Below are 26,032 nucleotides of genomic sequence, written 5' to 3'. Positions count from 1 at the left end.
ATACACACGCAAAACAATTTCACTTACCAGCACCAATGATCCTTTCAATGGAGATGTATGAGACGTCGATCTCCTGGGCAAATTCATGCACCGCCTGGTTGGGATCCTCATAGGTAAGGGGATCAATGTAAGTACGCACCCCAGGGAACTTTACTGCAGAGGCACACGCATAGCATCATTGTCAGTTACAAGTCATTTACCTTCATGTCAAATTTAAGATATGCTTGCATCCACAGCATAGCACATACATACATACCACATCTGAATGCATGCATGCATAATAATAATAATAATAATAATAATAATAATAATAACTAGACCGGGACTCTATCTGGAAGTTTGCATACAAAGACACACAGCTATATTAATGCTGAGGGGGTTTCCCTGACTTACTGTGACCGTTGTGGAAGTGCATCTTCTCCTCTTCTGGGTCCTGTTTTGCTTTGCTGTAGCCGCATCGCCTGAGGAGGAAATAGAAACACATCAGTGTCGGTGTCATGATGCAGACCTGTCTACAGTTACACCTATAGCAATGACTCACTGGTAACTGATAACTGAGGAGAAGACTGAAAACACATAATAGAAAAATAGACCTTATATCATTGAAATGTATACTTGACTGCAAAAAGGGTAGAAAAAAAACACGAGAGGATTTTCCAGCAAATACATGTTGAGATATCTGACCTGAGGGGGAAATTGTCTCGACAAATCATTTTCAATTTTCGGAAGTATCTTAGAATCCTTATCTTAAAATCCATTCTGCATCATTTGGTTGTACAATTTGTTGCAAAACAAAAAAACTACAAAACAACAGGATGTGTGTATAGTAACATAAAGTGACCAACACACTATCAAGCAAAGGGCCCAATCCTATTTGGCTCCAACTGTAAAATAAGCTTTTCATTTCCTCACAGAATCTGCAAGCACACGTTTCAAGCTTTTCAGAAGTATTGCAGAAAACGCATGGAACTACAAGGGTTTGAGACAGGACCTAAAGACTGCAGTTTTCATTTCCCAAGAAAGCCTCTCTCAACAAAATCAAGTCCTAGTTTTGGTGCAGGAGCAAGAGATCTGTGAGTTTTCAATAAAGGCTTTATTTTGTAGAAAATTAAGATTTTTATCAAATAAAAGTACTTTTTAGGGGTGTTTACATGTCCCTGTTATGTTCTGCAGGACAAAACCTGCATTGGTGTGTGTACTGTGGATGTGTGCACCATGCGCGTGTGTGTATATACGTGTGTGTCTGTACCCAAAAAGCTTCAGCATGTCAATATTTAGACAAATGGCATCAGAGATAATTACCCATGGCCCAGATTAAACAGGATGATTGCATTTAAATGAAATCCTTATTGCAAACAAACATCCCAAAGAACAAAAACAGACAGATTTTTTTTATATTTGTGAGGTTAATGAATTGATTAACATTTTAAAAAGTTAACCAAATGTTTTACACGGTGCAGTTAACCTCAGTTTATAGTTCTTGGAAAGACCACAAACATTTGCACAGTGATTCTTTCCAAGTTTCCCCCTTCATACTTTGCATAATCTCCATGCCCACATGGCTATCCTATGAAAGGCAAGCGTACGAGCACATGCACACGTTCAATTGTGCACATGTGCCAGTTTCTTTCCTCATTCACCTGAGTTAGATGCAAGCATTTGTCACATGGAGAGTAAAACATGATGAGGGATGGTGAGTGGTGAAAGGGTTGGTATAATAATATATTCAGAAATGTCCAAGCATTCAGCATATGTTAATATGAACAATTATATCTTTGCAGCATCACTTTCTCCATGATATTCAGAGAATTCTTGTTGTTTACTCATCTGCATAAGTCTGTAATAGCATCTGCCTGCAGACAGTAAACGTTCTCTGTGGGGGGAGTCATGTCAAAATGAGGATTTTCCATTCGAAAAGCAAAAAACAACCACTCTGTGTAGTGCCCATACTAGACCAGGAGGTTCTTACACTGGAAATTTTGATGAGTAATACTGTTATTTGTCACATGCAGTGCATAATCAAAAGATTTGCTCATTAGCTTGCCATGATGAGATTTTGTTTAATTACAATTGCATAAGTGCATAAGATTAGCAAAAGCATACAGTATGTTCTTAAAGAAGACCTATTATGGCATCTAATACCTATTTTTTACCTTGAATGTCTTAAAAACAAGCTTTTGATAGTTTTTGCTAAATAAATGAGAAATTCAGCCTCTGAGCCATGTCTTTATCTTCCCATTCTCTAACCTCATTATCTATGCAGGATTCTGAGTGGGCGGGGCTATGATAATGAGGCTCTGTGCTGATTGGCTGCCTGAATGACCCGATACACCGCTACGAAAAAATGGCGGAAGCTCCGGCCGGCGGAGTTAGTTGTGGCTGTGGTTTCACGCATCAGAGGCCAACCTGTGTAAATAGCATTTTGGTTACGTAACGAAAGGAGCAGAATCTGAACGGCTCGTAGAAGCCACATCAGACTGGACGGCTCATCCGGGAGGGCTGTACAGACACTGCAGAATTTGGTTGCTTTCCTCCTTCTCTGAGTTGGCAGGCTGAGGGGAGACCACTTTAAATATGTTAAAGCAAGAAAAAACCTGTTTTTCATAATAGGTCTCCTTTAAATGCTTACCATTTTGCACTTTGTACATATTTTAATTTGTTAAAATTGGATATAATGTACTTGATGAATAACATTTCTTTAGTGGTGAATATCCTGCTGCTGTCAATGTGAATGACCTTGTTGGACAACCAGTGGTAGGGTAAGCTTCTTGCCTTTATAATCTTCTAGCTCCAAGAATAGCTTAAGATTTTTTATTTTAATAGTCTAAAACATTATCGTCGTCTATAGGTCAGTTGCCAACACCTCGGTGACGCTGGGCATTTCATGCAGTCCCTGGATTTAGGTATATGGATTTGATTTAGCTGTATGTACTGTGAGAGACATGTTCTGTGTAACAGGTGTGCTTTATAGAGGTTTAAATTTAGATTGAAATGAATCAGCATTGCATACAGTTTTCCTGTATTCACTTTACCAGTTTAATCTCTTAAACTTTAAACTCATGACTGCTGTCATTTCAGCATTTTTAATTCTGCTGCTGTCGTGCAGAAATACACTTTTGCATTCTTAGCGTTACTGTCATCTATTTTAGAATGATAAAATATCCCAACATTCCTTTGTTTTACAGGACAAAGACACGTGTGGATGTAACCCCTGTACCTTCATGTGCTTACAAGTGCAAACACAGAAATATATACAGACATTCCCGGTGTATTTAAATTTCATTAGATGTGTATTTATGCATTACCGTCCACTGAGCAGAAATCCAGCAACCACTGCCAGCAGAACTAGAGCCAGCGTGATGGCCACCGCTATTATCGAAGCTTGAGCACGCTCACTGGTGGCAGTTACTGCCAAAGAAAAGACAAGGGATTAGATGCACGCAGTTAGCGCACAAAACCACACCTGGCATCTTTTGTTGACGGTATTGTCACGCTCTCTTCTGTGTACTCACAGTAAGGGCTTGTCTGGAATTCAAAACGCCGGCTAAATGCACCATAGCCTGCTGAGGTCCTGGCTCGCACCTGTGATTTATTATCAGAGAAAAAAATAACACCATTATACATGGAAATCTGTATAATTTTATTTATAATTGCTTAAAAAACATCAGACTTTGTATTATTATGATTGTGCTACCTGGAAAATATAGACAGAAGAGGGTTTCAGGGCTTCAACCACCATCTCAGTGTCCTTGGACTTTATAATAGTGTAACTTGAGTCTTGCTCCTGTAACAAGATGAAGAAATGTTGCTTCCATACACAGATTTGATGCTGTAAAACTGTATGTGCATGGTTTAAAGGTTACATTACATTTCTGCCTATACCCCTGTGCACTTCTGTAGCACCTGTGTTAAATGTGAGCATGAGCACTTTAAATCTGTGTGTAGTATCGGTTTCTCTGCTGCAACCACATCAGGTTTAACACAGCTAAACGTCTCTTCCATTAAGCCCGAGGCCATTAGCCAACCACTGACCACAAACTGTGCTCCTCTGTCTATTCTGACCTTCCAGAAAAAGAAGATAATGGAGGATGAGGGAAGAAAAAGAGGAAGGGCACAGCAACAGTGATCTGAATAACAGAATCAAATTACTATGCCAAACTAAAGCCATAAATATTCATTTATATCATTTTCACATGGATTTTTCTGCACCTCTAAATGTAATATTTCCAGCAGTCAAGTCAACAGACAACATTGTGTCCAGTAGAGCTCCGTTTTCAATTAGGGGATGAATTAAACGTGCATTTGCAGACAAAAATATTGAGTTCAACAACAAAACCGATGAGGAGGATTCTGTGGGCTGAAATATCGTCTATCCAATGGGAGGTAACATTTGCCTGGACCATAAAAGTTGACCCACCTATATTGTTTCATTGTTGAAATGATGCAACAACTGTAAAAGTTTGTCGGACAATACATACACAAGATATTAAAAACTGGCCAGATCTGAGTTAATGAAGTCATTCAATTTCTAATTGCATTCAATCTAGTTTGTTAACAAGAACACAAGTGTGTTTCCAATCAACCCCTCTCGTGGATTCAGCAGTAGATTTTTAGTTTAAGTGAGATACTGTACAAATGTAGAATAGGGCTGCTACCAACCACTATTCTGATTCTGATTAGTCGACTAATCGGAAAATTAATCTCAATGAAATAGCTCTTATTTAGGTCTCAGCTTTTTTTTTTTTTTTTTTTTTCTTTTCTATTTTTAACCGAAAACATGATGTCATTAGCAGCAACACGTCTAAAAAAATTAAAACAGGGACAACAAAAGTCTGGAAAAGTAACCGGCCCGGATTAAAAAAGCACCTGAAGGAGCATCGGTCACGTTAGCGAACAATAAAGGAACATTTCAGAGACGTAGAGATGGTTCAATCTTCAGCAAACCACGTCAAATAAATGTGGAAAAAATCTCTGGAAAATGAGAATCAGAGAATCCGGACGAATCTAGGTCAAAGGTCAAAAGGTCATCTCGATGAGGCCCTTGGTACCCTGTTTCCACCAAACTGGTTCCAGTTGTCTATTACTGTTTGTAACTATTTAAATTCGGGTTCAGTGAGCGAAAAAAAAAAACAAAAAAGCAAATTCCCTGTCTGGCATGTTCATACTTGGCCAATAAAGCTGATTCTATTCTATTCCAGGTTGGTTCTGGTTCTCAGCTTTTACATTTGAAATAATCTGCTAATTTACAATAAAATACTTCATTAAAAAAAAAAGTAATTTGATGAACTTTGCTGCCAGTTATGGTGGTGTTATATCGGCTAGGAACATATTTTTTACCTGGTGCTGTACTCTATTGTGCTTGTGCCACTCTCAATAGAGATAGGAAGCGAGGGTGATGCCTCACTCTTTTGAGGAATATGTGTGGTGACAATAGCGGCTTAATGCTATTGTGCATATGTAATTCTCAGCACAAATAGGAAGCAAGGAAGATGCCTCATTCTGCTGTAATTTTATTTTTACCCACAATAGTGGACAATTAAATTTGTTGGTGGCAATTTTTATCGATGTTGACTATTTGTTGCACGCCTAATGTACAGACATATACTCCTCTCACAGGCAGTAACTTAGAGGGGGCTATGTTTTTCTTTACCTTTTCAAAATATTTGATCTCATACTCTAGGATGATGCCGTTAGGGCGATCAGGTTCGGCCCAAGAAAGGGAGATACTGCTCTTCCCAGTGTGTCCTTTCCTGACCACACTGATCGGGGATGGTGCTGCACACAAAAACAAAACAATATTAAAAGGTTTTATACAGTTTCACAGTTACAGTTTATTGCTGTTTCATACAAAAGGAACCCAGTGGTTCTCTGATTCCCAGGAAATTAACTATTCAAGATAACACTGGTATAACATCCTGATAAACAATGGTTAAACACAAGACTAATGTGCGTAATGTTGTAAAATCTGCTGGGGCTCATCAGCATCCATAATGACAGATAATTAAATAACACCCTCACATGCTTTGATGTTTACATGCAAAAAAAGAAAAATAAGTTCTGCTTGCTGTTATTGATATTTAATATTTTATCCGTTGAAAAGAGGGTTTTCCCCCTGAAAAACAGCTGACATTATAATTCATATCTGTCACTGATGTGTCATTTCTGTATTTACAATAAATGTACATCATGTTTCATCATTTTTCTTCCATTCATGAGCTCAAACTCATCCAGAGATATTACTTTGGATTCTGAAGTCGTTCTACCTCTTAAGAATGCCTGCAATCTGGCAACAAGGTACATCTATGTCTAATTAAATAATCCCTTTATGTTTTGCTAATGAGCAGATGCGTGTAGAAGAGCCCTTGAGATCAGCTCAGTGTCTCTTCATGTCTGAGTTTGAACATCATGCGTACCCAATTTGGCAGCCTGAAGAGCAGATACACCATAAGCTGTGATGGCGAAACAAAACCAACAAACATAAGCTGAGCTAGGGCTGGGCGATATGGCAAAAAAAGTGATCACGATTTTTTTTCCCATATTGAACGATCTCGATTTTTAATCACGATTTTTTTTAAATCAGAAGATCCCCCCTCCCTTCTGGAATAAAATAGAAAGAAACCAGAGATTTGTTGTTTTTTTATTAACAAATAAAGCAAATAGCATGTTTTAACAAGAATCCAGAATGCTACCAGTGGTTCCACCGAAAAAACTAGGGATGCACCAAAATGAAAATTTGAGGCCGAAACTGAAGCGGAATAAAATTTAAAGACTTGGCTGAATACTGAGTACTGAATAGCCTACGGAATGCGGTTGTTCACAGTTTTTCATTTATTTTGCCATTTTTTTCACAATTGCATAGATAAAATTGCAATTATTAAACATTATTAAAAACAAAAACAGTAAACTAATATGATTTGAGCCACTGTCAAGCAGCTGGCCATGCGGTTGCTTAAATTGACCAACAGGGGGCTCTCTAACATCACAGTTCGTTTACTGTGCTGACTCTGACGCTGGTTGGTAATTAAGGAGTTAAAACTCACTCGCCACTTACAGGACTCAGTAGCCAGCAGAAACGGCAGTTTTATTACATTTATTAACTGTTATTATGCTATTATGAGAGGTTATTTCTCACAGTATTAGCCTAAAGGGACTTAAGGCTGATTTATGGTCCCGCGTTACACCAACGCAGAGCCTACGGCGTCATCTGCTGAGCTCTGCTTGTTGCCTCCGCGCTCCGACACATTCACTCCGCTGAGCGCGCGCACACACACGCGCACGCACACACACACCCATGTCGGGGCCGCGGAGTTTCTGAAGTCGGCGGTGATGAGTAATTGGTGGTACAAGCAGAGCGAATCACAACTTTAATGAGTGCGGTTCGAATACACAATACATCCATCACGAAGGGCATTTTGTGAATCCATCACACCCTCCTCCTGTACGCTCGGAAGAAGTTGTCCGGCGAAATAAATAAATAAATAACCGCTAACCGTGAGTCCCGGTCGGCTCGAAGCTAAGCTAACGCTAGCCTGCGGTTGTTGTCTTGTACCGTAGTTTTATTCTCTCTGGTCACGCTTGCTCCCACCAGTGCCGGGGAGGAAGATGTGACTACTTTACTGCCTATGGTCATGCAACTTGCCGCGGCAATTAATGCAGACAGCGCGGTGCCAGGAAAGCGGGTTGTGATTGGTTGTCGTGCACTTTGCTGCAGCATGTTTTGCACGTGATCGAGAAAGTAGACCCACAGCTGATCACCGTGATCGAACTTAATTTGATCGCGATCACAAATCGAGATCGTATAATCGCCCAGCCCTAAGCTGAGCTGAGCTTCAATTTCCTTGGATTTTCCTTTGTGCCACTTTCAAGTAAAAGCAGAGATATTTGTCTCTATCCCCTAAGTTTTCACTTTCATTTAATGTTTCTTTTTTTTGTTATTCTTCGTCTTTTGAAGTCATGTGAGCTCGGTTGTGAGAGTTTGCATCAATCAAAGAGCCATCCTGTTGTAACCTGAACTGTTGTGCCATCTCTCAGAGGGACAGTTGGAGAGTCTCTGACACATAAAGAGCTTTTAAACCAGCCAAAATGCTCCCTCAGGCAACATCCTGATAGTGTACGAGTGCAAAGATGTGTGTGTGCGTGTGTGTACATGTGTGCTATTGCCAGTGTGTGTCCACTGCAAATGCTAAATACCGTTTAGGTTTCAATAGCCTCAGCAGAACTCTACAGGGAATAAATCATTGTTACAAACACAGTAACTGTATCCTGAGTGGATGGTTGCACAGAAGTGTTATCTGCAACATCTTAAAAGCCTGAAACCAGAGACCGAATCTCACACAGACACAGACACAGAGACACACACACACACACTGAATGCTTTAAGGGTATAAATGCTGGGATTCAATCACGAAAGAGAGCTTATTTTCCCAGCAGCTTTATTGGTAACAAAGCACCAAACTCTAAGTTTAAATCCTCCAAAAATGGATGCAGTTTCCATGCAGTATTTAATCAAAAAGGTTGTATAGGAGGCTATCGTGGGGGCGCACACACTGCCAAATCCTAAACACAAGCTCCTGATTTTAGATTTCATGAATAAACTTGTTCTGGAAATAAAACATGATTTGGGAATTGGGGTTGTAGTTAAAAACTAAGAACTTTTAAAATGATCTGCAGATTTATGCGCAATTCTACTTATACATGGCCTAGATTACAACTATGGGTGATTTTCTTCAATAAAAAGGTATGTTGGAGATAAATTGTTATAGTATAATAGAAAAGTATCTGTTAAAGCACAAATTGTATGGAAAATATGCTGTTAGTTTATTGAAAGACGATATTGTCAGTAAGATAATGTCTGCATTGTTCCAGATGGCAGATTTTCTTCATTTTGTGCCCATATTAAATTTAAATAAATAAATAAATAAATAAATAAATAAATAAAATTTAAAAAAATAAATAAAATGATCATATTATAGCTCTAAAAATCTACAGTCCATGAAAGACTGAAAATAAACTCAGGGTTTGCTGAATATCTTACGCAAAACTCAAATGAGTTCATACTCAGAGTCTATTTAATAAAAAAGACAAATACTAATATTGGAATTGATTGATTTCCACCTTTTTCCTGCTTTGCATCAACTCTTCTCTTTCTATACCAAATGCTGCAAAACAAAAGTGCACAGCTCTTCTTGGTTGATGAATGTTGGGCGACAGTCCGATGTGAACATTGGAAGCCTCAATTTCAACTTTAAGGCCGAGCTCTGAGGCCTAACTCTCATCATCATCATCATCATCATCATCATCATCATCATCATCATCATCATCATCATCATCATTTATTTTAACTCACGACCATGATCACATGGTATGGAGCACAAACATTTGTACATTTACAGCAAGTGGCGGGCTGTACATGTTCAACTAAAATACTCAATTTGGCAAAATAAAAATCATTTAAACAGAGGAAGGACATTCTTCAAAAAGGCACCTAATTTATGAATAACATTTAACTTATTAGATTGAAGTAACAAAATCAATTTAAACATAGATGGTCGGTTTGTATAATACTTTGGTAAATATTTTTGTCGGAGATTCATTATATTTATTTATTTTTACATACAAACAAAATATGAAACTCATCTCCAATGCGGTTGACATTACAGAGTTACAGAATCTCTGGCTTCTATACAGACCTTTTGGTCCAGTGACTTTTGGGATTCTGGTGATATTCATCCTAAAATTAGAAATGGCCTTCTATAGTTTTGATTTTGACACAATAAGTACTGTTCTAGCTTAAACTCTTGCTTAAACTCTACATAAATATCACATGATGTCATCCTATAGAGTTCACTTCACCATTTTTGTAGAAATTGATCTTTCAACCTTTGCTCTGAGACCAGTCTCGATTTCTTACAGCTGACCGCATGGTCTTAAAAAAAAAAGGAAATTAAGGAATGACTCCAAAGCCCAGCAAGGTTTGCTGTTTATTGCCCTTAGAGGTGAAAAAAGGGGACAGGATGGAGGTCACGCGCAGACAGTAAGGACAGCAGACCCGTTTTACAGCAGGCCCTGCTGACGCGAAGCACGGCCCACTGGTGGTTAAATAACAGTGGCTTCCCGAACATCGTGCTCTTTTTCATCCAAGCTTCCAAGCTCTTCCACTGAGCTCTCTATGAGCTACAAATGGTACAAATGCTACATGTTCGCTAAACACGGAGACGAGGAGAGCAAGGAAAAGAGCCGCTCTTCACCAGGACCCCCTGCAGAGCTTAAACATCCAGCTGTTCACCAAGGAACGCTGGTGAAGGGAAACGTCTACTGTCCTTACGTTTTTTAAGGACTACACCTCATCTCCGAACAGCGTGACCGGCATCAGCTGAGGAGCCACCTGAGCTTGTGAAAGCCCACTCACCCACCCTTGTTACAACGGAGTTACCTGCAAACGTTCTGACACTTCGACGAAGGGAACGGGGACCGTGCGCAACGAGACAAAGTGACCGGGCTACAACGAGCAGGAAATGGGGACAGCCCGGCTGCCAGCGGAGCTGCATCATCTGTCTCTGACAGACAGAAAGAGAGAGAGGGAAAAGGGAGCTGCTCACAGCTGAACCACCAGCGGAGCGTAAAATCAGCAACCTGTGGACCGGGACCAGAACCACAAGTTCCACAACCACCAGGACAAATAGACTACCAGTAACGCAAAGCGATTAGCATTGAGTTTGCTGTTGTTTTGTTATCTTTAACATTACTGTGTAACGCGCCGACCGTCTCTCAAGCAGACCGATGGTCGTTATGTTTGTGTATTATATTGTTACAGGCCCGTCTAAGTGGACCCATATAACATGTTCCCTCACTGCCGAAGCGCTTCGTGCTCCTGTTTCCCTGTCAGAAGCTTAGAGCTTACAGTCCTGGGCTATACATGCCCCCTCTGGCCAACCGGGGCGCCAGATGGGGTGGGGAGGATCCGGCCGGAATAACGTGATCCTTCCACGCGCTACGTCCGGCCGGAGAATCCCCACCCTGTCTGGTGAAAAGAAGCGGCCTGCTCACTCCTCAGGTTAAGGAGGAGACCTGAGCTCAGTGCAGGGCCATCCTGGGGTTGGTAGAAGATGGCAATGCCCAGGATCTGTTAGGTAGGAGCACTGGGTGATACAATGGGGAAAAAACCGGGGATAAAAATATATAAAAAAAAAAAAAAAAAGCTTAGAGCGAGTGTTGTGGATTCAGCTCCAGACACTGACTCCTGAGTGGGAAACAGCAGAACGATAAAGGTACCGGTGGTGAGAGATCATGTTTCCTCCCCTCCTTACTAACTCAGACGAACAAGTTAGTATCCTGGCCATCAGGCCTCCGATACTTTCAGTATGGGTGAAGAAACCTTCCACCGCAGTTTAGAAAAGCGTGCGTGCGCTATCTCTCTTTGAAGTCTTACATGACATGACGTTGTTCTGACACACACACACACACACACACACACACACACACACACACACACACACACACACACACACACACACACACACACACACACACACACACACACACACACACACACACACACACACATGATCTGAAGTTTGTGTTTAATGTTTAGTTACTTGTTGTTTATGTGTAGTTTAGCCATCAGAATTCATCCCAAGTGATATTTTATTATCTTTTAACACTTGTGTAAATACATTCTAATTTGAATAAGAGAAGTTGTTTGTGTTTATTTTATACATATTTGTTACATCTGCTGGTTGCAAAGGTCTGTGCCCCCCGGGCAACAGGCTGACACGTAGGGAATAACAGTTGATTTTGCTGTTTAGTTATTATTTTCCTGATAAGTCAGGTGGTGCCCCGTTTTGATTGATTCATTTTGATAATTAATTTTGATAAGTAATCTCCTTTATTCATGGGCGTCAGTTTGATTTCAGAAGTGCTGGGGACATTTACCATAAACCTGAGTAAGGTTTGAAAAGTGCTGGGTACGAGCTAGGCCCATTACTTCCGAATTGAGGTTTCATGATAAATAATAGGGATTGCATTAGATGATGCGTATTGACGCGATATTGTCCCCATATTGAAAGCCATCTGCGCGGTCTTATTTAGGTCGTCGGAAACATCATATACATATTGCAAGCCTTTTATTATTTTAATATTGCTGATCATGGCTTACAGTTTAAGAAAACTCAAATATCCTATCTCAAAATATTAGAATATTCTGGGAATCTTAATCTTAAACTGTAAACCATAATCAGCAATATTAAAATAATAAAAGGCTTGCAATATTTCAGTTGATTTGTAATGAATCCAGAATGTATGACATTTTTAGACTCCAGAAAAATAAAGGACTTTATCACAATATTCAAATTTTCTGAGACAGTCCTGTAAACTTGTTTATGTCGTTGTGCTGAACCACTTGGGAATATCCATGGTTACTTTGTGTTAACGGAGCAGCAGAGAGCAGCGTCTTGCTGCTGCACGTAACTGCGCGCTGGAAGCAGATCAGTGACGGACACTGGCTGATTTATGGTTCCGCGTTGCAGCAACGCAAGTGTACGGCGTAGGATACGCAGGGATGCGAACGTACGGTACGCGACGCTGCGTAACCTACGCCGTAGGCTACGCCGTCGATTTAACGCGGAACCATAAATCAGGCACATTTGTCAGTTTTTTCAGACTTTTCGTCTTTTCAACTGAGCATGAAGACACATAAAATGAGGGTGCAATGCTGATGCACCCTCGTAGAACCGGGCCTGCGGAACGCAACTTTTAATTCCCAATTCCCAACTCCTACCTGGAGGTGAAGCTCAGTCCTCCCCGCAGCGCTGTCTGTCACACACATACAGATCTGGGCACAGACGCAGCAGGTGCTGTTGTCCCGCCACTAAGATTTTGCTGGCATTAATGTTTCCTGTGTTTTATTTTGTTCATTATTGATACATTTAGTGTTGATGTGTGTGTGACAGACGTGTGTATGGGGCGTTAATGAAAATACGGGACAAATCGCGTCTTACTTAATTATTATTATTATTTTTTTTTTTAAGTGGTGGGGACAAATCTGCTCGTCAGACAAAGTGGTGGGGACGCGTCCCCACCGTCCCCGGCGTAAATGACGCGCCTGCCTTTATTAATTATTAATAATAATTATCGTAAGACAATTATTAATAACTCTTTAATAACTGAACCAGCACCACCTTTGTGGCACAACATGAAAGAATGGAAAACTAACTGGTGGGATGTAAAAAAAAAAAGTGGGAAGTAAAATATCAGCGGCAACATGAGAGTGAGATGTAGAGAGAGTGTTGGCAGAGCCCCAGCAACACTTTTATTTTAGCAGCAAGTGTAGACGGTGTAACAACACTTTCTAGTTTGAACACTTCCCGTGCCTGTAAATCTGCTAATGAGCACCCGGAGTACAGTAAAGCAGGGCGAAAATCTGCATGAAATCCTGGTGAGCCGCAATTTCATCTATTTAGAAAAGATTTTGTTTGCCATCAGGCTACTGTTTGTAAGAAATGTTTCTCACAAAGAGAGAAAAAGGAAGGGGTTACAAAAGGGTGAGAAAGCACTTCAGTCGACGGGTTTAGACACTCCAGCGTAACAACTCTGGCCTCTTAAGCACAACATTATCACAGTGCTGAATAGAAGCCTTTCAGACTGCTATCTTTGTGCAGCATCACCAAAATCAATATGAGCCCTTCAACTATCTGGCTTATCGTCCAACAACTACCCTTGGAGAATGACAGAAAGATAGATTGAGAGACAGAATCAAAGACAGATGGGAGACAGAGATGCCTTTATTAGGGGCTTGCAAATTAACTTCTTGCGTGGTGGCTTTTTTGTGCCACGCTGGGAGCCTAGAAATGATCCATGGCCGCCATTCGGTTTATGCATCACTACCTGTACAATGCCTGAGTTGTTCCAGGATGCCAAAACATTTAAAAAGGAAACATTTTGTGGTATAGAGCAACATCTTCATCAAGAAAGTTAAAATCCCCTTGAAGTGGCTAGCACTCCCTGAGCAGCTTTTCATTGCCCCAAAAAGTTCATTCTGCTTCAATGGCCAGCTGTTTAAAAAAAAAGTATCAGATAGGAATTTAAAAATATACACTTTAAAAATAAAAGTTTTTTTTTGGAAAGCACATGAATGGATGTCAGCTTCTCCATCTTCATCTCCACTCAACTTCATATCGTATTCACCTTAACAGTGGGAGGTCAAATCTTTGCTTTACATTTTTGGTTAATGGTTAAAATCCCATCTGCAGTCATGCAGATGCGCGCATTGCTTTGTCGAATGTTTAATATATAAATTCCTACTGGAGTGGTTTCAGTCAGAAATACCAATTTTCCATTTGTCATTCAGTGTATTGAGAGTAGCACCACAACTGATACCCACATTTCATTTAAAATAAAACATACAAATACTTAGACAGATACAAATATGAGTTTGAAAATTGGTGCCCATATAAAGAACAGTAGAGTTCCTCATCAATTATCCTCCAGCTGACTGTTACATTACTTCAGCATTCCCAGTCAAGAAATGTTCTCTCTCCTTATCTACCTCAGGAAATGGTGTCAACTTAGTCTGATTTGAAACTCAAAATAAAGGCTATCTGGTGGCAAGAAACACTGTTGCCGGCAGAGGCCAAGGATTGAACCACCCACGCTCCAACTGGCAGATGAAGGCTCGACTGTACCTCCTGAGACAAAGCCGCTCCGAGAAAGATTTCAGTTTCAGAGTAAAGAAACAGCTCTACAGCAAAAATAAGATACAAGCTCATGGCACCAGGGATTTTCCAACAAGCACGGAGTAATGCATCATAATGTATTTGATGAATGGCTAAAAACAACAACAGCAATGTATGGCAGCACTTTGTGTGCAGTTAACACGCAACCGTCCAACATTGAACATACAAACAAAAACTGGAAATAAAGATAAGCACAGCTATGACCTACTGGGATACATCTGTAATCAAGCTTAGGGAACAAGTTATTTATGCAATTACTGCTTGTAAAGCTACTATTTTGGCAATCTCAAAGACAATAAATCCTAATTAAAAGTTTCACTATTCAGAAAAGGAATATTGTAAACTTCTCATTTTTCTTATGGAAACACTTACACAAGTTGGTTTAGTGTACTACCCAGGTGATATGAGGTGATTTAGGACCACATTCCCATATCATTTCCCACAGGTCTGATACAGGTCTGATTTAGGGGATTTTATAATACATTATATATTTGAGAGGCAACCCCCTTTCATTGACATGGAAAACATCTTTGTCACTGCCAATCAAAGTTTTGCAGTTTCAATGACGAGGTTTGAATACATGATAGTTGGATAAGATGATTCAATTACAACAGTGTTTTACTTTTTTAATATTTAACATTTATTTAAGCTTAACATAGTTCTAAAACAATATGTAAATGTAACTTGCATTGGTGTAAAAAGCAATGAAAAAAAGAAGCAAATGTTGCCATTTCCTTTTTCCTTGACCACAATTTCCCTCCCATCTTGTTCCCTTTTTTACAGCCTCTTTCTGTGACCTTTTCTTTCCTTATCACAAACTCCCTATCATTTCTCCCCCACCTTCCTCTACCTGCACACCATTATTCTGGACGCCTTTTTCCTGCCCATTTCTCTCTAGCGTTTCACCTGTCTTGATCTCCTCCTCACAACTACCAACACGTTGTTATTTCTCAGGGGATCATAGAGATACTGTAAAATCACCCATTTCATGGATCCCTTATTGCGCGTGACACTTTCCACACATCAAACAGCAGATCCTCAGAGTCAGAGAATTACTTTTGTCGCTGGTGTTTGTTTTTGCCTTTTAACAACCAAACACAGAAACAACCTTCAATCAAAGTCTCTCTAAAGAGCAAATGAAAGGAAAGAACAGCTGCTTACAGTGATGAACAAGGTAACTACATATGTGACAAAAAGGTGGGCTAATACTTGTAGGTTAAACTGCTGTTGCAATTAAGTTCTCACTGTTGACTAGACAACCATTTTACCTTGTATTCAAGTGCACGAAAAACCTAATTAAGAAGCAAAATGGTGGGGGGAGGGGGTTAGTTAAGAAGTTGAGATGCAATCATTTGCTTTTCTTAGCAAAGCATTCATTATTATTGCTATTGTATTGGCTTTGTATTAATTGCACATATTTAAAGGTATAGTCTGTGATCGTATTCAAAAACATTTATTGTTATACTGGGTGAAATGGTCCTTCCATCCTGAGAGTAGCCAGTGAATAATGTGTTCAGAAAAAGGAAAGAAAAAAATCTGACCTCTCTGACAGCTTTAATCCTGTAAAAACTCTGACCAATCGGTTTTTTGTGCACCGAATGAAACGGATTGGTCCAGGACCAGAGGATTGGCAGAGGGGAAAGAACCAATCAGATGCCTTCATTTTAAGTCCTGCCTACGCCCCCCTCTGTCCCATGCGCGCACTCGTCTCGTCACTGGGGGTCCGTGGCAGACCCCCAGTAGCGGAGCGCCGGTGTGCCGGTGCGGGTGGCAGTGGCAGTGGCTGCGGTGGCTGCGGTGGCTGCGGTCCCCTGCAGGCTCTGGAGGCACGGCTATGCCGCAGGGTACGGCGTAGCCTACGGCGTAGGGTATGCGGCGACGCGCACCATTCTGCGTTGGTGAAACGCGGAACCATAAATCAGCCTTCAGTGTGTTCTGTTCTGAACTTCTCTGTTGTGCTCATTTTGCTGGGACGTCGGGTCCCTCCGGGTCCCTCCGCCGTTCATTGTTGTGTCTAAAAATGATGCGCAGAGCCCACCCAATCAGAAACGGTACAGATATTCTGTGATATTTTTTTATATTTATAAAAAAATAAAATTATAAAAAAATAAAGGATCCCCATAACTTTGATTGGGTGGGCAGGATGCACGTTTGGGTGGGCACAGCCCGTCCCTGCACCCCCCCCTAAAACCGGCCTCGCATGGGGTAGTTTTGTTGAAAATGTGCTGTCCGAAATGTCCTGGAAAACTGGACTCCTGCAAATGCGCGTTTCCCAAAGTTTGTGGGGGCGTGGCTTTGGACGGAGCGCTGACGGGGGGGGGGCTTAGAGGAGGTGCCACTTTCAAATCTTGCTAGCTCTCCAAAATCAGGGACCCTACCTTTAACTTTATTGTTCAAGTGCCTTGAGATGACAAATTTTCCACTGTTCCCATCCACCTGCTATAAGGTTTAAATAACCACAGCACACTCATCATATTGAGGAGCACCCTGGCAGCTTGAAATGTTATGGTGGGACCTCAATGACATCATGAATTATACCACACTGGATGTACAGTACCGATGCAAATATAAAGAGTGTGTTGGGACTCTACGTCATGGATATGTCTACGACATTAAAGTGAGTGACCTATTTCTAAATGACAGCATGCCATCACTTTGAGAGATTGATGTAGTCATTAATGTTACATAAACCACCACTGAGAAGGGTGTCATTGTTGTGCAAATAGTGTATGCTCCAGCTTCAAACAGATGGACACTGAAGAGGGAGAGGCTGATTCTACCTGACAGTATATAATGGATTTAACACCATCATGTAAAAGTAAGGTCATATATTGCCATTTTCTTAGTGAATAAGTCAGAGATGTAAAGGCTAGGGTATGCGGGTCCGAGGCCAGGACATTTTGATTAGCAAATATTTAATTTCCTCCTATTTTGCAAATTTTATGGGAAATTACGCAATTTCGCATCTTTTTTTTGAGAAATCATTTTGCTGTAAAAGTTGTAATGTATTAGATGACAGTTATAGATGTAACTTAATGACCTACTGTTTCTCAGATTTAACTGAATTAATATCCGCTGCCAAATCAGCCATGGTTTAATTTAAAGAAAAGGACAATGACGTCCTCTTAATAGCATCACTCGAGACATTCTGGATAATGTTAAAAAAATGACTTACTTGGAGGTTAAGTTTTATTTTCAGATTTTATTCATGTACACATCATTTTCCAAATGTCTGTCTACACGGTCAACAAGATTCTCCATCTTTTCCTGCCGTGGACTTCCATGTGTGTCAGTGCTGCACTCATTAATATATTTATGTGAACTCTTCAACATGAGTTGATGCTATATTTAATTGGACTAGTCTCTGGAACGTTGTTTATGGTAATAAAATGGTATTTTAAAGAGCTCAAACAAAAAGTGAGAGTGAGAAAGTAAAGACTACAGCAGTGCACTGACGGTAGAGTGAAGGGGTCTCCCTAGCACTTAAGGCCCAGAAACCACCATGGACACCTCCAGCAGTGAATCTAGTGATGAAAAATTGTTTTGTAATTAGACGGCAAAACCAAATGTCCTCAAGCTAGTGTGGTTGCTCCTGATTTGACGCAAGAATTATGTTAAGCTGGGTATTTGTGAGGACTGGCTCTTGTCCTCATATGAGTGCTCTATCATAAGTGTATGTCGAAGATTTTGATAATTATGCAAGTCTGTTTCTGAACTTAAATGCACCCGATATAATTTGCTTGAAGAGTGTTGCCTGGACAAAGCTTTTGGTCTGAATTAGTGATGCACCGATTGTTCGGTAACCGAAATTGTTCGGCCGAAAATGGCAAAAAAACACTTTCGGTGTTCGGTGGAATAAGTGGGGAAAAAAAACGAACAATTAATAACAGCGTAAAATAAGGAAATAGACTGGCCGCTCCGTCCCGTAACGTTGCGCACTACATAAATCGTTGGCCAACCAAAAACTAACCCCATAAGAATTTTACCTAATAGACTGGCCGCTCCCGTAATAAATCGTTGGCCAACCAAAAACTAACCCCATAAGAATTTTACCTAACATTCACCAGGAGGTGGAACCAAAACAACATAAAGCTGGAAATGAAAAAAATTTCATTTTTTTATGTTCAATAAATATTTTCTACTTTGTAATTTTGTAAAAGATTTTTTTCTTTGAAAAGCATGCCTAAATCAAATGTATTTGATTTATGCCATGGTGAAAAAATTGGCAAAATAAATGAAAAACTGCTGAAGAACCATGTTCGGTATTGTTCGGTATTCGGCCAAGTGTTTATTATTATTTTCGGTTTCGGTTTCGGCCACAAATTTTCATTTCGGTGCATCACTAGTCTGAATTAAATACAACATTTTGGTTACAGCCCACATATATATTGTTCTTGATGGTGTGTGGATGAGAAGAAGCAAGATGTTGACCAACCTGTGCTCCTCTGCTTTGTCGTATTTGCTATACTATTGTATTGTATAGTTGTGGTCATTTTTTTACCAACTGCACGTAATGGCCCCAGATTTGAGAGAAATTAACTCATTCTAATTATAAACACCTTAAAAATCAATCACTATGTCCACATCTACAACAACTTCACCCAACAAATACCAAAGAGCATCACAGTTTATCCATGCATGACTCTGGTCACCATGTGTAATCTAACATAATCCTAAATCTCCATTTGGTCCAGTGACTCCCTAATCCAGCCACAACTCCAATAAACATAACTCCAGTTTTGTAGTGTGGAGTAATCCACTCAGTCTGCTGACAGCCAAAGTGACAAGGCAGTAAAAGGACTGTCAGCAGTCTTGACAGCCATCTGCCCCCCCCACCCCCCTCTCGCTATCTTCATATATACCTGCACCACACATACTGTATCTGCTATCTGCCCTATCACTACCTTTACTACTCCACTCAACACTGCTACTATTAACATCCACTTTCCTTCCACCATCAGTGTACCATCTGTTGAGCAAAAAGAAGCAAACTCAATCCTTCAACACTGCTTTTTTTTCTTCTGCTTTCCCTCCATCTGGAAGCCTTGGGGAAGAGAACAATATACTCATTCCTCTCATTACACTGTGCGCTCCTCATTTCATTACGAGCAAATTAAACTGCACGGGTGCATCATTCCTGAAAACAGGTTCCCAAAGCAGATATAAACTCTTATCTTCAATTCAAAGAGAGCCAAAAATACAAAATAGCTTAATCAACAACATAGATGTGAATTAGATTAACTTTTCTCAACATTTATCAGCATGGCTGGTTAAGTTGGGCCAGTTTGCTTAAGTGACATATTTGTTCAGAATTGATTAAAACAAAAATAATCTCTACTTCCCCACCTACAATCAACATGTAATCGGACTCATCGTGATTCATCAGTAATGACAAGTACTGAAAATAACACCTGCGGCCACACAAGAGCCTTCAAAATCAGAGAATTTCATCATGCCACAGGTTCCTGTTAATCTTCCTGACCGAGTGCGTTGCCCAAGCTGCTATTTTGATGACAGATCTGGATTCAGTTGCAAAAACAAAAAAAACAAAAAACACTATCGTGCTCGGCATGGATGGCGCCTAAGCGCAAATTAATACAGCGACAGATTTGTTGGACAAATACTGTGATAATTTGATCATCTGGTGTTTTTGTCATCAAACTCAGATCTTTGTGCCTAGAAGCAGTTGGGTTGATTGGTTGTAGCAGATTAAGTAAGGAGGTAAAAGGAGAGAGAAAAAAGAAAAGTCCAAAGAATCTGATTAATTTTCAATACTGCAGACCAAAATGGAACAGCTGGGTTTCTGTTTAGAGCACACATATCATTTATTCAATGGAAACTGTGCAGGAATGCTACATGTATTCCTTGCTTCTTGATAAAAAAAGAGTTTTAAGAGCATTAAGACAGACGAAGAAAGCAAGATCGATCTGGCACAACATACCTGCCTGATTGGTTGTCACATTGAGTGACACGTACTGTTTAGCGTGGCCTTTGGCGACCTCTGACACCCCGTTGACAGCCTCCAGCAGGAAGCTGTAGTTAGTGTGTGACTGCAGGTCCGCCACCATCACCGACGTGTTTGACAAGCCAACGCGCCGAGGCAAGAAGCGCACGCTGGGGCTGCACTCTTCCAAACCCCGACCGTCTGGCAGGACCCGTCTGCAGAGGATATTGTAGCGTATGTCTTTCCGACCACCGGTCTCCAAAGGAATGGACCACTCCAGAAAGACGCTGGTCTCGTTAACATTGGAAATGGCGTTACGAGGTCCAGAGGGAGGCCCTTAGACAGAGGAAGATGCAACCAGTAGTGAGAAACAAAGACTTGAATAGGAGAAAAAAAAAGTGAGTAAAAGACGTGGAATCCTCACGCGTGCAGGCCATGTTAGGAGGGTCAGAGTCAATCTTATAGTATCCCTCTTCACAGCTGCAAGCTGTGGCTCCCGTCTGCTTAGCCACGCTGTGAGGTGGACATTTACTGCAGGACGAAGACTCCAGCAGCGAGCGGTAAAAGCCCACTTTGCAGACTGAAAAGGAGGGAAAAGAGAAGTAGCCGTAAGGAATTTGTGGGTTGAAGAGAGATGAAAGTAGACGTACAAATAAAAAAGGAATGGGGTCATGGGGGGGGAGAGGGGGTTCGTAAAGAAAAAAACAACCCAGTTTTAAACAAATCTTTAGTGGTGGTTGTGCTTCATAGGGCTGGGCGATATGGACCAAAAGTCATATCTCGATATTTTCTAGCTGAATGGCGATACTCGATATATATCGATATTTTTTCTGTGCCATAATTGGGGTTTCCCCCAAAGCATTATAGCATAGCATCTCTGTTAGCTTCATTTTTTTCTGAGGCAAACCCTTAAAAAAACAGTCAGTTTTAATACAAAGCCTCGTGCCAAATGTCACACAGGTTCCTTTATTAACAGAGGTCTGCACAATATCAAAATGTATAAAACAAATGAAATAAAAATAAACTGCCTGCATATATAGAATAAAAATGCTGCTTGAATAAAATAAAACAAATATCCCTTTCCTGTATAACAATTAAATTAAAATACACTGTGCAATTAATACAATGTAGACAGTAGCAGGCAGACTTTTCCACTGAACGTTGACAGTTGTGCAAATGACAAAACATTTGTGCAAATCTCAAATAAAACATTCAAGTCAATTTGTCCCAAAATAAGCTATATCAAAATCATAAAAAAATTAAATAATCGATATAAACGATATTGTCTCGTACCATATCGCGTTTGAAAATATATCGATATATATTAAAATCTCGATATATCGCCCAGCCCTAGTGCTTCATTAATAGAAGTATACATTGGTTGGATTTTTTTTTCTTAATAATCACACACAATCTTACACCATCATTCAGGCTTCAGTGTATTTAACTGAGAATCGGTAGCAGACAGAACACTTGCATGCAAACACTTACACTGGCCTCACTTTCGTGGCCCATATGTGCAGCAGTTATAGTGAAAACAAATCAGACGAGCAAAGAAACGGGCCCTCTCTCAACACAAACAGACAGACAGCTGCTCTGAGGGCAGCAGGCAGACAGGAGGGCGATGCACTCGGAATGTTAACGCCCAACAACACATGAGCAATCTCTGTCCCCCCAACTTAATTTCCTTTCTGATTCCCACATTTCACCCAGACAGATGCAAAACACAGAGGCGGAAATACAAGGAGATACTAAAGTTTTCTAAACGCTTAAAAGGAAAATGTGTCTACATTAATAAATGACTAACTGGTGTTTCAATTAGAGGAGGACAAGCAAGAAGTAGTGAGGATACCAGATAGCGGTGCGAGACAAAGGAGCCGCACTTCCTCTGCCTTTGTCCACCAAAATTAAGAGCCGTTTCTTTTTTCTTCTTCATCCTTTGTTTTTAGCGTGGCTGTTGTTAAACCCACTCAGACTGCAGTCGTTATTAACAATTACATAATTAAACTTCAGGCATGAGGACGGCAGGATAAAGTCTATGAAAGAAGAACATACAAAAGGGAGAAGGGAGATAAAGATTGGAAAAAAATTGTATAATGATGGGAAGGGGGAAGTCACGTTTATCAGGATGAGACAGGGAATGGTGAGAGTAGAAAGGAGGAGACAAAAGGACGAGTGGTGGGAAGGTGTGTGTGTGGGGGTGTGTATGTTTCAGTCGTTAGGCAGCAGTGGCTCTGATTCACCTTGACAGAACCTTGGTCTGTTGTCATGGAACATTAGTCCTGAAAAATTCTCCTTCTGCCCTGGATCACTTCGAGTCTCACCTCCATCTCCCTCTCTCTTTTACACACACACACACACACACACACACACACACACACACACACACACACACACACACACACACACACACACACACACACACACACAAACACACACACACACACACACACACACACACCCTTCATCAAAACACTCCACTGACTATTCCTATTCATTTATAGCAGCAATGGTAACCATTTCATGCCTAATCCTAACCTCGATTAACATCTTATACCCGGTTTAATGATTTCTTACCACATTGGGACCAGGGCTCAGTACTCTTAAGGATCACTAGTCTCAACAGGACTGGTGTTTATGACATAAAGGCTCCAAAGGAGCACCAAAGAAGGATGCCTACAGAAACAAACTTGCACAGCCGTTTATTCTCTTGCCCCTCTGTAGAAGATTTACTGCCATTGTGTGGTCTGCAGCTCTCCTCCACTTCATCCTTCAAACCCCCATGGCCAAATCAATAAAAAAGGGGTGTCAGCTCATTTCAGTATACAGACACACAGACACACACAGTTATTTGGGATACTATGTGCTGAAAAGGAAACAATGTCACTATGACACATTTGTAGTATAGTTGCCCTGCCCCCCCCTCCCCCCTCTTTGTTGGTGAGTTTTCACATTCTGGTGCGTTGCACTGCGCTCCCCCATCCCCTGTCAGACAAACAGTATGGTGTGGGCTAAGTGAGTTACTAGGAAGGCTCCCTACAAGGATTTCTTGCTGAACAAGTTCCGACTTCCTATGAAATCTTTTTGTCTCGTCTTTTACTGTAGATACAGCTGTGGCCAGTTGTCACTCTTGCAAACAGGGATCCAGTTTTCCCATTTTCTCACCACACACTGGGAACAAAGGAGCTACAGATCGTTATTAGGGATGGGAATCGAAAACCGGTTCTTGTTGAGAACCAGTTCCCACTGTTTCAATTCCTTGGAATCGTTTGCCTTTTTTGCAAATGATTCCCGTATCGCAGGGCTATTCAAATGGTGGCCCGCGGGCCACATGCGGCCCGCCAGGAGCTTTTATGTGGCCCCTGGTCATATTTCAAAAAGGGGTTGTTTGTTGAAAAAAAAAAAAAAAAAAAAAAAAATCTTTTTTTTTTTTTAAATAATAGTGGTGCATCGAATGTTCGGCCGAAAATAGCAAAAAAAACCACTTTCGGTGTTCGGTGGAATAAGTGGGGAAAAAACCGAACAGTTAGGTAAGGTAAATCTATTTTTATTTTATTTTTTTTTGTAAATGAGTGATGGACATTGGACAATATGGCACACATTAGTTTGCACTACTGTACTTCAGTTCCGAGCTCGAGCTGTTTTCTTTTTATTTAAATTGTTTTTGAGAGAGTGCCAACTGCGCTGCGTAATTTTGTTGGTCCGCTGCACACCGCTGGCTGACGAGCCGCCTTGAGATACAGGCAGACACACAGGCAGACAGACATGCCAGGAATGCGTTCACACAAGGTGCGATTTTTTTGCAGAGAATGCATATCGCATTTAAGTTTAAGAAGCTTGGTAGCCTTTTTTTAGTTGTTTAACAATGCACAGTGTTTGTACATGTTAATCTCTGTTGGAGATGTTTTTTACTTCAGATTTTTTGCCAGTGTTGCACAGTGTTAATGTTTGTCACAATATTATTAACCTCCGTTGTATAGAGGACTTGTTGACATAGGCTTCTAGGATTGGCCTGACATTTTTTTCATTTGAAGAAGTGAGGACTTTGCATTTCAGATGGAACTTCTAAGCCTCCTATAATTTCATGCGATTGTTTTGTTTTGCTGATATAATGCACAGATGTGTCATTAATAAAGGAGCTTATGGTTAATATTTTGGTTCCTTATTTATAACATCAAACTGGCTACTATGGACTGAAATGCTAGTGCTCAATGCTTAATATATTATTCAAATAAGGAAATCTTGGTGGAAAGTGGTGCTTTGTCATTATGGCGTGTTTTATTGAAAGTAGGTCAATATCAACTTCATTAAGTTTGCACAATGCATGGTTTCAAAATGAACTTGCATTTAAAATAATATTTCTTTATCTGAATATTATATTTAACATTCACAATGACTAAATCTGGAGTCAATTAATACATAATTCATATGTAAACTAGATATATTCAAATGTATACAAATGTATTATATTTACATAAGTCTTCGTCTTTGAGTGCAAAATACATTTTGAAAACCCCCAAATTTTCAAATTGTGCGGCCCTCTCCATACAGTCCTTTTGCAGATGTGGCCCCCGGCCGAATATAATTGAATACCCCTGCCGTATCGATTCCAGTGGGCGCGAATGACGTCACCACTCACGCTGCGTGGTTACGCAATGTGTGCATTTGCGCCCAGCAGGAAAACATGGCGACAAAGCGGCATAAACACTCGAAAGTTTGGTTACATTTTACCAAAAAGGATGACAACAGGGCGACTTACAATACTTGCAATATGGACATTTCAACAAAGGGAGTAAACTCTTAGGGCTCGGCCGGCTGGTCTTTCCTCTGCAACCTGGTCGCGCTGGGAGCGTGGAGTCAGCGCAGCAGGAGCAGTAGCTCGGGGCGAGTTTGTTTTGTCTGTTTGTTTGTTTGCTTGTTGCTCTGGGCCATGTCATTTTCAAGTTCCCTGTGAGGAAGTTTTTTTGTACATCTCTCTGTGGATTCCCTGTGGGAGGTTTTGTGTTCTACAATTAAGCTCCAGTCTACCGCTAGCTTCTCCTTTCATCAAGACAGGGAAGAGTATCAGGCCAGAATAGATGAATGTCACCGAGCAGTGACTAAGTTTGTGGTGTTGAACATGTGACTGGAAATTCTTGTGTAATTGCCAGAGAATAATTTGTTGTATTTAGTTAATTTCTACAGAAGAATATTTACATTATTATTATTTTATATTTATTTTCAAAAATAGTAATTTTTTTCTGGGGACCTGCTGGCATACCATCGAGGAGCCCAAGGCTGGGGGCCTCTTAAGACCTCACTGTTGACCTCACTTTTGTTCAACGATATAAAACAAAGTTGATGCTAATCAACCTGTTTG

General features: G+C 40.5%; 1 protein-coding gene across 1 annotated transcript in view; it reads right to left on the bottom strand.

The window, feature by feature from the left end:
- Positions 1-26,032, bottom strand: part of LOC133455377 (ephrin type-A receptor 5) — a 77,968-nt gene that overhangs the window by 19,805 nt on the left and 32,131 nt on the right. Inside the window, exons 4-11 of the mRNA XM_061734376.1 lie at positions 21,098-21,253; positions 20,671-21,009; positions 5,651-5,775; positions 3,695-3,784; positions 3,513-3,582; positions 3,306-3,408; positions 394-461; positions 28-153 (exon numbers count right to left, since the gene is read on the bottom strand). Coding sequence (XP_061590360.1) covers positions 28-153; positions 394-461; positions 3,306-3,408; positions 3,513-3,582; positions 3,695-3,784; positions 5,651-5,775; positions 20,671-21,009; positions 21,098-21,253 — 1,077 coding nt within the window. The remainder of the gene's footprint in view (positions 1-27; positions 154-393; positions 462-3,305; positions 3,409-3,512; positions 3,583-3,694; positions 3,785-5,650; positions 5,776-20,670; positions 21,010-21,097; positions 21,254-26,032) is intronic.

Source organism: Cololabis saira, chromosome 11 (genome assembly GCF_033807715.1).
Source record: "Cololabis saira isolate AMF1-May2022 chromosome 11, fColSai1.1, whole genome shotgun sequence".
Classification (NCBI taxonomy): domain Eukaryota; kingdom Metazoa; phylum Chordata; class Actinopteri; order Beloniformes; family Belonidae; genus Cololabis; species Cololabis saira.
The sequence above is the reverse complement of the archived record's forward strand: the minus strand, read 5'-3'. Positions and strand labels throughout refer to the sequence as shown.